This window comes from Tenrec ecaudatus, chromosome 3 (genome assembly GCF_050624435.1).
Source record: "Tenrec ecaudatus isolate mTenEca1 chromosome 3, mTenEca1.hap1, whole genome shotgun sequence".
Lineage (NCBI taxonomy): Eukaryota > Metazoa > Chordata > Mammalia > Afrosoricida > Tenrecidae > Tenrec > Tenrec ecaudatus.
In genome coordinates, this window is record NC_134532.1 from 129,594,407 (window position 1) to 129,607,512 (window position 13,106).

Here is a 13,106-nt window from a genome sequence, read left to right on the forward strand (position 1 = left end):
TTTTGGTTTTCTTCTAGAGGAGCTATAATTCATACTGCAGGCTGCAGTCCTTGATAAACATATGCCTCAAGTCCTCCTCACTTTCTGAAAACAAGGTAGATATTTATAGATAAACATGTCAAATTATTGTCTTTAATTTTATTAGTAGGTCTATTAATGAGATTCACTTTTGTTTTATTTTGGCAATATATCTTTATGCAGAGATTATAAACAACAGACATATAAGTGTTCCAGGTTTCATTCATTTTGACAATTATTTTTAGGATAGGTATTGTGACACAGGCGAACCTGAAACTGTCAAGACTTAGAAGTCCCACCATAAGAAAAACCTACTCTGATGCCTTCTGCTGTGGTGGTAACTGTCAGGCACTGTCCGGTTCCAGTCCACGGGGACTCCACATACGACAGAAAACAAAACAAAACAAAACCCTGCCTGGCCAGGTACTCTCCTCATAGTTGTTGTTATAAATGCTTAAGGCCGTTGTTACAGCCTCTGTGCCTTTCCAGCTATGAGGTCTTCCTTTGTCCACTGACCTCCTTTCCCAAGCATGCTGCCTGCTTCCAGGAGCTGGCCTCCTCTGTTAATAAATCCAAAGCACGTGAGATGAAGTCTCCCATCCTCACTTCTGAGGAGCATTCTGGCTGTACATTTTCCATGATTGAGTTGTTTATTCTGGACGTCCATTATTTACTTCCAAAAGTGGTAATTTCACATAATATTTACATACTTTATTTGGTTAGATTTCAGAAAACACTTGGTATTTTGCATTTTTAACTTTTGAAAATTCAGGGAGTTTCTTAACTATTTTCATTTTATGATTTCTATATATCACCCATTGTGTTTTTAAAACATTTTTTTCTATAAGTTTCTTAGAGGCAAACACTTCGTAGTAGCATTTTGCCTAGAATAACAATACATATTTCTTGATTTTGTTTATTGATTAATAGATTTGGGTATAACTTTATTCTTTAAGTATACAGCAATTGTAAATTTATATTTTATTTCAAAATATTTGCAGAACAAAATATTAGGATCATTCAATAACGTACTAGGATTATAAAAGTAGCATTATTCATGCTACAAGGATAAAAAGGAAAGAAAAAAAGTTCTGTGATTACCAAGAGAACTTAGAAGAGTTGGAGAACTAAGTAGCAAACTAGTTAAAATTAGTAGCAAACTCCACCATCGTCAGTAGCTCAAGTGAAGGGGTCATAAGAGAAAGGTGACTTAGGTCTGTCTTATTTGGTAGTTTGAAAGCATAGCACCCCGATTATCTAAGTAGTTCCAAATTCAGGGTTCCTTCTAAGAAGAGCTCACAGCCTTGCAGAAGAGCTGAACCCATGCTGCTTCAGGCCTCACTAACAGAAGCAATGAAAGAGTTTGGTCAAAGGGAAAGTAAAATTGATTTGAGGTTTCTTCATTAAAAAACAAACAACAAAAATCCACAGCTGTAACAATTTCCACAGGGTTAAACTGGCCAGCAATAGAGCTTTGTTTCCAGTCTGATACAAGGTTACAGAGCAACAGTGAAACCTATTTGAGAGAGCTCAAAACAGCCACAGTTGGAGTTTTGTTTTATTTAGATTTTTAAAATCTAAGTAAATAAAAATTAATTTCTCTTTGAAAAGTCCATACCATGTAATACTCCCATTGACCTGTTGCTTTTTTTCCCAAGTGACTGGCCACTTGCTGATGCATGGATAAGACCCTGAACAAAAGTTACATTTTTACTATGCACAGCAGCACCATTAACTTCTGTTATCATGGAATCACAGAAGATCCCTAATACTTTAGCATCGTCCAAATCGCCTCTCATGGAGGTCACGCTAGAGGAATCAAAATATATTTGAGAATATGTAATACAAAAATAATTGAAATTCTCAAAGAATTTTTAATTTAGGTACTTGTTGTGGTCTCTTCAATTATCCTCATCATGAAAGCACATTGGCACTCAAATTAACAGTGTTAAAAATGAACAGCAGCTACTCTATGGAAAAAATGTATATTAACATCTACCTCATGTCATTCAAATTAATCGGGTTCAGATGAGTTAATAGAGGAAAATAACTTCTTATAACAAAAAAAAGAAATGTATATTATTTTCTAGGATTGAAAAATTCGTTTAAAAGGTACAAAAATGCTAGAAATAAGTTAAAATATACTTTATTATAAATAAATTAGTGATGAACAAAATTCACCTATAAAGTGAAAATGCAAATATACAATGGGTAAATGCATTTAAAATGCATTAGTCTAACTAAGGATATGTATTCATAATATAAACAGAACTCCTCTACAACATAAAAAATAACGGCAGTAACTAAAAATGAAAATGACTTGAATAAGCACCCCTTTAAGAATATAGCCACAAAGCCACTAAAGATACAAAAAAAGAAGGTAAAAGAACTTCACTAAATTAATGCATTACAAAGTACAAATTTTAAAAGTTCAATATAAGGCCTCCTCACCATAACCCATAAAGAGGAGGGGAAGTACCACACACTGATGAGGCAGTAGAACTATCCCTGTTCCTTTCTGTCAGTATGGGTGTAAATTTGTAAACACACGCTGCACAGTGGCCCTTGGGAAATAGCATTGACACAGGCCATATTTATGCATTAACTTCTGACTGCAGTTCTGTGGCTCAGGGCCCACATTTTCTTGGGCTCTTGATATTCTCCGGGGGTCCCCAGTTCTGTACGTGTGCAGTTCTTTTCCTCGTGGTTTTGTGCCCAATGTGAACTGAGGAGCTGGACGTGCTTTCCAGATAAATCATGTGTACCCTTTGGAGACGGTTAAACCGGAACCTTTCCCCCTTCATAAAAACTCACTTGGATTACAAAAGGGCTTCTGTGGAGGTGAGCATGGTGCAGCAAGGAGCAAGGTATATCCCACTGCAGAAACCTAATTTGACAGACACCTCTGCATACGGCATTATTAGAGAGCCATGCGATGGATAACTACGGCATATTTCATTTTTAAGAATCATTTAAAAATCGTACGTTATATGATAGCTCTGAATAATTAACTCACAGCAGCTTGAGCACACTGGGTGCCCATTCTCATATTATGAACGTTATCAATGTCCTTTGAGGTAAGATATCATTACTTGTTTTCTAAACTTTTCCTAAGGATAATTTCTAGAAAACTGCTTACATACATCAAATAACTTTGCTGTCCCCCGATCCCCCCCCCCCCCCCCGGTTTTATTTCTTTGCTGCTTGACAGGATCTAACTATATTTTGTTTATTTCTTTTCTTCCCTCATGGACATGGAACTTAGAGTAAACCGTTGTTCTTCAGTTGCCCCTGAGTCGATTCTAACTCCTTCTGGGCTCAGGCGGCCAGCGTGGACATGCGCAGTGGTTTGCAAGGCTGTGAGGTGTGCAAGCAGCCTGCCAGGTTCCTATCTCAAGCGCTTCTTGGTGAACTTAAAACTGCTGGTAGTTGAGTCCCTAGCTATTCACCCACTCATGAGAGGGTCGGTAAGAAGGACCCCAAAATGAAATTGTTTCCCAAGGAAGGCTTAAGGAAATAGAGAAAGATCCCTTTCTTACTAAAGACTTAAAGTATTACAGGTAACAGTAGGGTTCCTTCCTCAGAACTTGAAGAGAAATTGTAAATAGGAAATTAGGTCATTAGCATATGAAGAATTTATAATTTCTGTTTCAAAGAATTGATCTTTCTTATCACAACTAAAGGCCATGGCTGAAGTAATTGTAATTTAAATATCCATCTGTCTATCTATCTATCTATCTATCTATCTATCTATCTATCTATCTATCTATCTATCTATCTAGCTCGCTCGGTCGCTTGCTATTATCATTTTTGGATAGGGCATAAGCTATAAAGAAACACAGGCAATATTATTCTTCTATGAAAACAAAAACTGTTTACAAAGTATCAGTTCTAACAATATTTAACCACGGTCATGAGCACTCCTGCTTCACCCATTTCGCTTGAAAGGCCCTCACAGGTGTGGGGCAATCACCATTCTTTGCATATCTCACAGCAGGCTGTCTTACTCTGCTGCTAAAACTGCAGTCTTTCTCTGGAACCTGTGAAACTCCTAAGTGAGAGGTGGAGTGCTAACTCTAGAAACTTAATGCATTAAATTTCTAAGACTTCAAAGGGAGCATAATTAACTCAATATCACGTAATTGCTCCAGGGACAACAAAGGGAGAAAAAACGATGCAGAATAACTTGATATGCCCATTTTTTCCCTTTAGCAATTATGTGACAAAGCTAAGTGAGCAATTTTGTCTTTAAAATGTATTCTTTCACTATTAGGTTACATATTTCCTCTGAATTCAACAACTTTCCATGCTTAACTATGAAGCAAAACCAGCACAAGAACTGAGATGTCCTTCTATTCATCTCTTGGATTAAACTTTCTTTTCTTTGCCTCCTGATTTCTTACAGACCCTCCCTGCCCTTTGTATAACCTTCCATTGCTCTATTTTTCCTATTATCCCAATCCATCAAGTTCTTTCTAGTTTCATTTGACTCTCTATCTATCATTTAACCCAAGGTGAGTCGTTTTTATACATGCTGTTCTGAGAATTCACGAAGCATCTAGCCCTTCACCTGCCAACAGTTACTGTGCTAGCTTCAAAATCTGAATGCTTTCTGTAACACACTGCAAGTAGGAACTTCAATGTTGTCGAACAGCGGAGGAGCAAGTTCGAGAACAGGATTGACTAACTATAAGGAAGATTTTATTATTATTATTATTATTATTATTAACTGTCAATTTGGAATGTGGGAGAAAAAATGACACATGGTATACCCTCCAAACCGAAAATATTTTCATCCAGTACACAATTCTTATAAAACAATAGCAATCAATTTAAAATTTCATCCAATCTGTATAGTTTGGAATATTACAACTCTTAAAGATCTACCAGAGCCTCCAGCTCAGGAAGGTGAAAGACACATGTAAAATCTCAATAGACCTTGTAACAAGGGGACGAAGTAGGTGTGGACACCTTTAATCATGCGGAGAAAGCAGACTCCTTACAGTATTCTTTCTATGGTCTTCTGTCCCATCAACATCTGCTGCTTACCTGCAATGTGTCCTGGAAAATCTGGAGTGATTACTTCATAGATCCTCTCTATGTCAAAATGAATAATCTTAGTTGATTAGTCATAACTGCTTACCAAAATGTATGTATGTGTGTATGTATCTCTGACACTCAGTAGTATCCATTATCTGGTAAAAAAAACACTTTTTTTGTATAGTGGAGGCCTCTCTTGTATATATATATATATATATATATATATATATATATATATATATATTTCTTTCACTATTAGGTCACATATTTCCTTTGAATTCAACAACTTTCCATGTTTCACTATGAAGCAAAACCAGCACAAGAACTGAGATGTTCTTCTGTTCCTCTCTTGGATTAAAATTTCTTCCCTTTGCCTCCTGATTTCTTACAGACCCTCCCTGCCCTTTGTATTACCTTCCAATGCTCTCTCTCTCTCTCTCTCTCTCTCTCTCTCTCTATATATATATATATATATATATATATATATATATATATATATATATATATATATACTATTTGTAATCTGCACAAACTATCTGCTTTACTCTGAAGGTCTGTGTCTTTCCTCATTCTGCCATTCTTTGTTGGAGACAGATGGAGCATCTTCTGGATGTGAAATTCAATACTGTGCTAGACAACGGTTTCTGAAAGGCATCTGAGCTCCATTGCCTTCTAGATCCCCAATGCTTGCATTCAGGATCTCTCACACCTCTGTATTACCAATTTAAGTTAAATTTTATCTATTACTCCCATTTCACAGAGGGCAAATGGAGGCACAGAAATCTCAAACAATTCACCCACTCTGCATGTTCAGAAATTAAATGAGGTGAACTAATATTGCCTATTCTAAATTATTTCTCTGTTGTGAAAGCATACCAATTCCCAAAAAGTGCAATTCAGGTGTTATGGCTCAATAAAGCCTTCCCTGCTCTCCCTAGCCAAAAATTAACATGGAAGCTTCCACCTCATTTATTGCAACTTTAACAATTCCCATTCATGTTACATATTTTTGTGCGCTCTGCTCTTCTTCGACCTCTACTCATTTACGTGCTTCTTGAAAGCCTTCGATGCTGTAAAGTGAGGAGAATTCTACAAGGAAAATCCTCTTGCTTTAATGAGAATCTCTGAGTCATTTGCTTCACTGAAATAGGTTAAAGGTCTCTGTTTGATCATCAGTTCATAATACATTTCTTCCTCAAATAAAATGTGATTTTATTGATAGCTTCCCACAAGTTTTATTCTTGGTCATTTTTATCCTGCCTAATACCAATTATGTGAATGTTGTAGACTGACAACTAATTTCTAACACATTCCCAATTTAGAGGCTTTTCCACAGTACTTTAGGAACTAAAGTCAGCATAAGAAACAGGAAAGGATTATTGGTCAAATAAAGCCACCAAAATTCACTCTTAAGAACAACAACAAAATTAGATGAAATGCAGACTGTCATGACTAAGCCAATCACTTTAAAATGTACAAAGTTAAAGACAAGAATATTTCAAGGGACTACCAGACCTTGTAGAACACAGAAATATTGTCCCGATGCTTAGAATGTATTTATGATATATTCCCAATATTTCAAAAGCTCCTAATATTTTCACTGTGCAGCATGAACAAAGATATAATGGTCATCCGTTCCTGAGAGTTTTAAGCACTTTTCATTATTTGTGTCATTGCAGAATTCATTAAACAGAAGGAAATGTGCTATGTCTTATTCAAGGAAGCATGTTCAGGTGATAAGATTGACTTCATATAAGCCTTTTTCTAAGAAATGAAGTTTTACTAACAAAAATATTAAGACAGATGACTGTGCCTTTGTGAATTCATTCTTGAGCTTGTGAGAACCATTCAGAGCAACAGAACTTTTTAACTCCTGTAAGACTTTTCTTAAAATTGGCTTGGCCATGTGCCTAAATATCTATAAACACAAACATCCCTAGCAATTAACTGGACAGTACGGGGTAAATGTGATGAGCGAGGGATTCGCCGTGATACCTCCATTAGCTGTAATGAGGGTACTGAAGTTAATTCCCTTCCACTGCTCTTAATTTTCATCACCTCAGTGGGGTCCACGACAAGAGCGTTTTATTTTTACATCCCAACTCCAAACCATAACCATCTTCACTTACCTCTGTGATGAAAGATTTGGCTGTGGCCGGATTCATAACAAGAATGGCTCGCCTCAGAGTATCTCGGTAGCGATTCAGTTCTTCTATTCTCATGGTGTCGAAGAGGGTGGTGATCATTTTATTGATGTTGTTTTCTACCTTCTGAAGTGCAACCTCCATTCCCTGCTGAGATACTTTGTCCAAAAACTCTTGTATTCCACGGATATCTAAGAACATCAAAAGCCCAATCAAACATGAATTACAGAACAGAAGAGACACAGACACTTGTTCATATATAATATAATAAATCATTTATAATCTTGGAGATGAGTCATCTAAAATAATGCTAATTGAACAGTTTACAGAAATTGTTTATGGAATGATATAATTGTGTTTGCATGAAAATGGAATAATTGACACATTTAAATGAGTTTCTTTTTCTCCACTTAGCATTCTACATTATATAAACTCTGTAAAATAGATTCAACTATATGATGATTGAAGGGAATTCCAAAAAAGGGAATTCCAAAAAAGGGAATTCCAAAAAAGGGATTATGATGATTGAAGGGAATTTTTACTTCACTAAAGCAAAACTGTAGGAGGAAAATATCAGGCCCTATTGTCCTCAGTATGAAAGAATGGTTAGTAATTTCATAAAAAATGTGGATACCTTTGATGATATGTTCATATAGACCAAGAGGACCTATATTTATTAAAACAGGAAACAGCTTCACAAAAATTCGCATTCATCATATAAATAGGGAGAGAGTTTTTCAACGTCATCCTCAAAGCATCATTGAAAAAATAGAGCACAAACAGAACAGATGAACTGCATTTATTTCTCCTTATTGAGTATCAATTTTTGGCACCAATTATAGAAACTTGGTAGGAGACAGAACTTTCCTTTCATTGTATATAGAATGTTATTTGTGTGTAAAAGATAAGTCTTCTGAACATGTCAGTATTTTAGTGAATAGGCAATGAATTGTGAATGCATGATCCTTAACTGAATTTCCAATAGCCATTAAAAAATAAGTAGATTTTGGGAAGGTTGTCTAGTAAAAATGTCTGTGCCCACATCATATTTAAATCAATAAAGTAAAATCTAGAGTAAATACAGTGTTTATAAATGTGAACTTTGATGTACAGTTAAGTACTGGTAAGTAACTGAAATGTTACAACTATTTCTTTCTAGTATAGTCTTGAATGTATATAAATAAAGGAATCTGATTTTATTAGAAGGTGAAGTTGACACAATCTAATCTCCCTTTAGGAGATTTGCCATAACTATATAATAAATTATAGTTTTCATTATGACTCTGAGTAGGTCCAGGTAAATTAGAGAAACAAGTCCACAGAAACTCATCCATGTATAAGAAAGGGTTTTATATATAGGGTAAGTGTACATTCAGAAAGCATCCCAACACAGTCCAGTCCAAGCCCATAAGTCTGATTTAGCCCATATGTCCTACATAGATCCACAAAGTTCTCCTCAAACTCACAAAGCACACACACTGACGCCGAATACAGGAGGATCACAGGCCACTGGGTAGCAAGTCTCAGAATCCAGTGGTGGTGTAAGCAGCTCAGCACCGCCATGTGTCTCCATGTGGCTGCTCCAGCACCCAGGGCTGCATCAGGGTCAGTCCCTGAGGATTCTCCTTGGGAATGTCTTGCAGGAGGTGAGACTGCCAGCTAAGGCAGCCGCACACTGGTCCGATCATCAGAGAACAAGAGACCAAGAACCATTGGTAAAGTAACAAATCAATGCATTTATTGATTGATGATTTTGTGATGACCAACAGGAGCTAGGAGTGAAGCATAGCCTCTGGAACCAAGCTCCGAAGCAGGGACTCTCCTGAGTCCATAAGACAGCTCTGCTATCAAGGAGTAGCAGAACCAGGAACAGAGTGTTGGATTTCCTACTCCAAGGACTAAGTAAAGATGAGCCAAGGAATAAGTAAAGGTGAGTGCTTTGGGGCAGGACATTGCATTAATGAATGGGTGCCTCTAGGCATGTACCTGAGGAAGCGGGCTTGCTGACCCCGGGGAAGGGAGGATTCTTTGCACTGAGCTTACTACAGTAGGCTGCCCGAGGGACACTTCAGTCAGGGAGCTGGGCTTGCTGACCCACAGAGCTTGAGCAGAATACCTCCAGGTTGAGGCTACAGAAGAGTGGCGTTTATCTTTGGGGGTTTAGTAGCAGACTTTTAATAACTTTGCAACCTGTCCTGATGAGTATTGGTATTCTGAGTATTGCTCCCTTGCATTCCAACCTGTCAACTTCTATAATAAACTCTTTGATCGTGAATACTGCCTGGGAGGTTCTGTGTAGTCTAAGAGTGGCTAAGAACCCGGAGTATAAACCGGAGGCCAAGGAGGACGGTGGAAGCCCAAAATCCATCTGCAGGCTCTCCCTGTGGGTTAAGCCTCCTGCGAACCATCTCTGCCATTGTCCAGGGACGTGAGTAGCCTTGTTATCAGAGAGTATTATAAAGGTAATTATGGCAGCTGTCATTAGGATAGGATGTAAAGCTTTCTCTCTCTTTTTTTGACTCATTTTGAAGTTCTTTCTGTTTTTAATAATTTCTACTTTTTTATTGTGTTTTTTAATCTGTATTGTTTTGTCCTTGTTGACCTTTTCAGTTTGTTTCCTGCTGGTGTTTTGTATGACTATCTGTATATGAAATCAAGGAGAGAGATTAACAATTACCGAGGGGCATGGCAGAGGAGCTTGGGGGTGAAGGAGCCAATGCATACGAGAAGCAAATGTTCTGAAATAGATTGTGTTGATGATTTCACAGCCCTTCTCATTATAATCAAATGATTAATTCACGCGATATTTGAATTTGTCCATCAAACAATTTAAAAATATAGCACCAGTGATGATCATGTTTCTTGTCAGGAAAAAATTATCTGGGTGGGGGCAACCATCATTGACAAGTGATGCTCATTGCTTGGGCTTCAGGGAAAAACCCCACCATTATTCAGGTTTTAAAAGTGTGAGAGGATGTCCAGGGACAAGTATATACTAAGTCAATTATGCACCTTCAGTAGATGTTGGTAGCTTTGGTAGGAAACTCAATCAACCAAACCCGCAGTAACTGGGCCAATTCTAACCCATCACAACCTTAATGGGCAGAGTAGAAGTGTTCTCTAGATTTGTATATCCTTATGGGGGTGGACAGCCCTCTCTCTCTCCCATAGTGACGGGTGAGTTGAAATTGCTGACCTAACTGTGACCATTTTTTGTTAACTAACCTTATTATTAGCTGAACTTATTGTTAGCTGCTCAACATATAACGCATTACACCACCACGATTGCTGGCTCTGTCTGTTTCCCATTGGTTGTGAGACAAGGCTCAACTAAGTCCACAGGTATTGACTTAGGTAGGGTGCACAGAGGCAGTGACACAACTCTTTGAGGCATGTGAGACTCACTGTGTGTCATTTAATAGATGCCAAAGGTCAAATTTAGGCAGATACAGTAAGTAATTTCCCCAGACTCCCATAGTTGTTAAGGGAAAGATTCCATTAAATTTACTTTAGAGGGTATAAAGCAGAACCCTTTCCATGATACTGGCATGGAGGGCAAAAGCCGGCCAGGGTCCTCCTATCCCTTGACTTTCTGTGCCCCTTTTCCCTTATGGAATTAAGGTCTGATTTGAGAATCTATGGCAGAACACATGCTTGGCTTTGAACTTGGAGTTTTTTTTGCGTCATTTAGTTACACTTCCAATTGGAATCAGTTAAAAGTGCTTCCAAATACATGTCAAGCAAAACCTGACAGTCTTAAAAATAAAACCCAGGCTGCTGAGGAAACGTAATAGACTGGAACACAAGGCGAGTGAGCACTTATGCTCTAAGAAATGTTTTGTTAAAACTTAGCTTTGCAATTACATGAATTACCTTGGAGGGGAAATAAAAATGATGCAAACAAATACTCACTGAATGCCAACCACAAATGCTGTGACTGGGGGGGGGGGGGATCTGTCGCACAGTAAAAAAGTAAACAAACTAATAAATGCAAATCACAGTAAGTGCTTAGAGGAAAACAATGAGGTGGTTTTAAAGATAATAATGGGTTTCCTCAAAGGGAAGTTTTGCTTTCATTAGGATGCATATTATGAGAGTGTGCTCCGAAAGGTTATTATTGAAACCTTCATTTAAAGGCTGAGGAAACCGTCATCCCAGGAAAGACACGGGATCCAGGAGAACAACACGGGGCAGGATACTGGGCAGAGAGAGCTTGCAGGGAAAGAACCCTGGGGCTGCAGGCTGTCTCTTTCTGGGGCTGCCTCTTTCTGCTTGGAGCTCCAGAGCAATCTTGTGGCAGTGTCTGCTGAGGGAGGACCAGAAGATAAAGACCCCCGAGAAGTTGACAAAAATGTTTTGACTTTCTTCGAAATGTAGTTTGAATATATGCAAAGTTTTAAGTAGAGGATCTGATTTGAGAGGATGATAAGCGGTGCGGGAAGTGATATGAGAGTAACTTGTTAAGTAGTTTGATTCAAATTGCACTTGTGGGTTATTTTTCCTTGAGTTAAATTGGCATTCTTATATATACTTTTTTCCCTGCCACTTGTCTCTCAGTTGGTCTTGCTTGTGCGCGGCGTGCGTGTTGCTGGGGACCAGGGTCGACAGGATGCCAAATGCATTTCCAGGACCGGCAGGAAGGAGCGTGAAGGACGGCTTTGGGCGGCGCATCCACACTGAGAGGCACATGGAAAAGGCTGCCACCACGCCATCCCCTTGTGAGGGCATGTTCCTCAAACATTTGGTATCCTGTATACACGTGGATCTTTGTAGACTTGATCTGCTGGCTTCCCTTCAGGTAGTTCGTTACCAGAGAGCCTGAATTAACCTGTTGGTGCTACATAGCACATTATTTTTTAATCACATTGCTATAAAAGGCACTAAAACAACCACATGCTAATTAGTAGTCTACATTACATTGTATTTAATTTGATGTAAGTTTTAATAAGATGATTAAAAATACAGCCAACAACAGGAAATCGTTTTCTCAATAGCCCCTTTCTTTAGTTATTATTTAGTCAGGATTGAGTTGATGTTGATGTTAAAAAAAAAACTACAAAAATAAATTGTAGAAGGTTGGCTTGCCAGGGAACTAATGAAAGGAAATGGAGTACAGGAGGACTTGGCACTGAGAGATGGGTTTGGCAATGGCCCCAGCCGGCAGTGGGCCTGGGGGGGTTTGGGGAATCGTTTCATGGTCACACTTTCTGACTCCTCAGCGACGGGATTCCAGGAGGGAACGGGCAGCTGCTAGGACTTCCAGGACCAGGGGGCGTGGCTCTGCCTTTTGAAGGGAATTTTGCAGGGACAGCAGGGTGCTTGTCCAACATGCTAAGCTCACCCTGATACCATCCTCAAGTTTACACGGCCGAAAGACATGTTTGTGGTTTTCAGGGTAATTTGACATGAGCAGCTCTTGAAGGTCACCATGATTCTACCTTTCTTTGATAAAACAATATCTGGTCTACGGGAAACTATACAACACATGATTTCAGAAAACAGGTTTGGATCTCTGTTTTGCTACCAACATAGTCCGGCGAACTTGGAATCAATTCCATACTTGACCTTTGCTGGTTTTACCTTCCCAGGAATTATTTTTCTTTGGTTGACAACAAGAGCTTTATTTCCATTTAAGAAACAAATGTGGAGCCAAGCCTTGTGCTTCATGAGCTCGCACTGCTCCCTAGTAAGCCGGTCCACATGACTCTTCAGGTCCTTGGTTGAAGCAACAAGTAAAGCATGGCCAGAGGGCTCATTGAAGAATGGCACTAGAGTTATTGCAAATATATTTTCTAATATCCTTTTTTATGGAATCATTAATTGTAACACTGTAACATTAAGATTGTCAGAGCCAAATGTTCAAAGAGTGACTAAGTGAAAATAGAATCAACATTTAAGGAGACA

At 38.4% G+C, this 13,106-nt stretch overlaps 1 protein-coding gene across 3 annotated transcripts in view; it reads right to left on the reverse strand.

Annotated features, from left to right (window-relative positions):
- The window catches only part of GRID2 (glutamate ionotropic receptor delta type subunit 2), a 1,629,781-nt gene that overhangs the window by 834,272 nt on the left and 782,403 nt on the right, over positions 1–13,106 (reverse strand). For all 3 annotated transcript variants that reach the window (XM_075544881.1, XM_075544882.1, XM_075544880.1), the window contains one exon: positions 7,188–7,393. In XM_075544881.1, the coding sequence (XP_075400996.1) occupies positions 7,188–7,393 (206 nt within the window). The remainder of the gene's footprint in view (positions 1–7,187; positions 7,394–13,106) is intronic.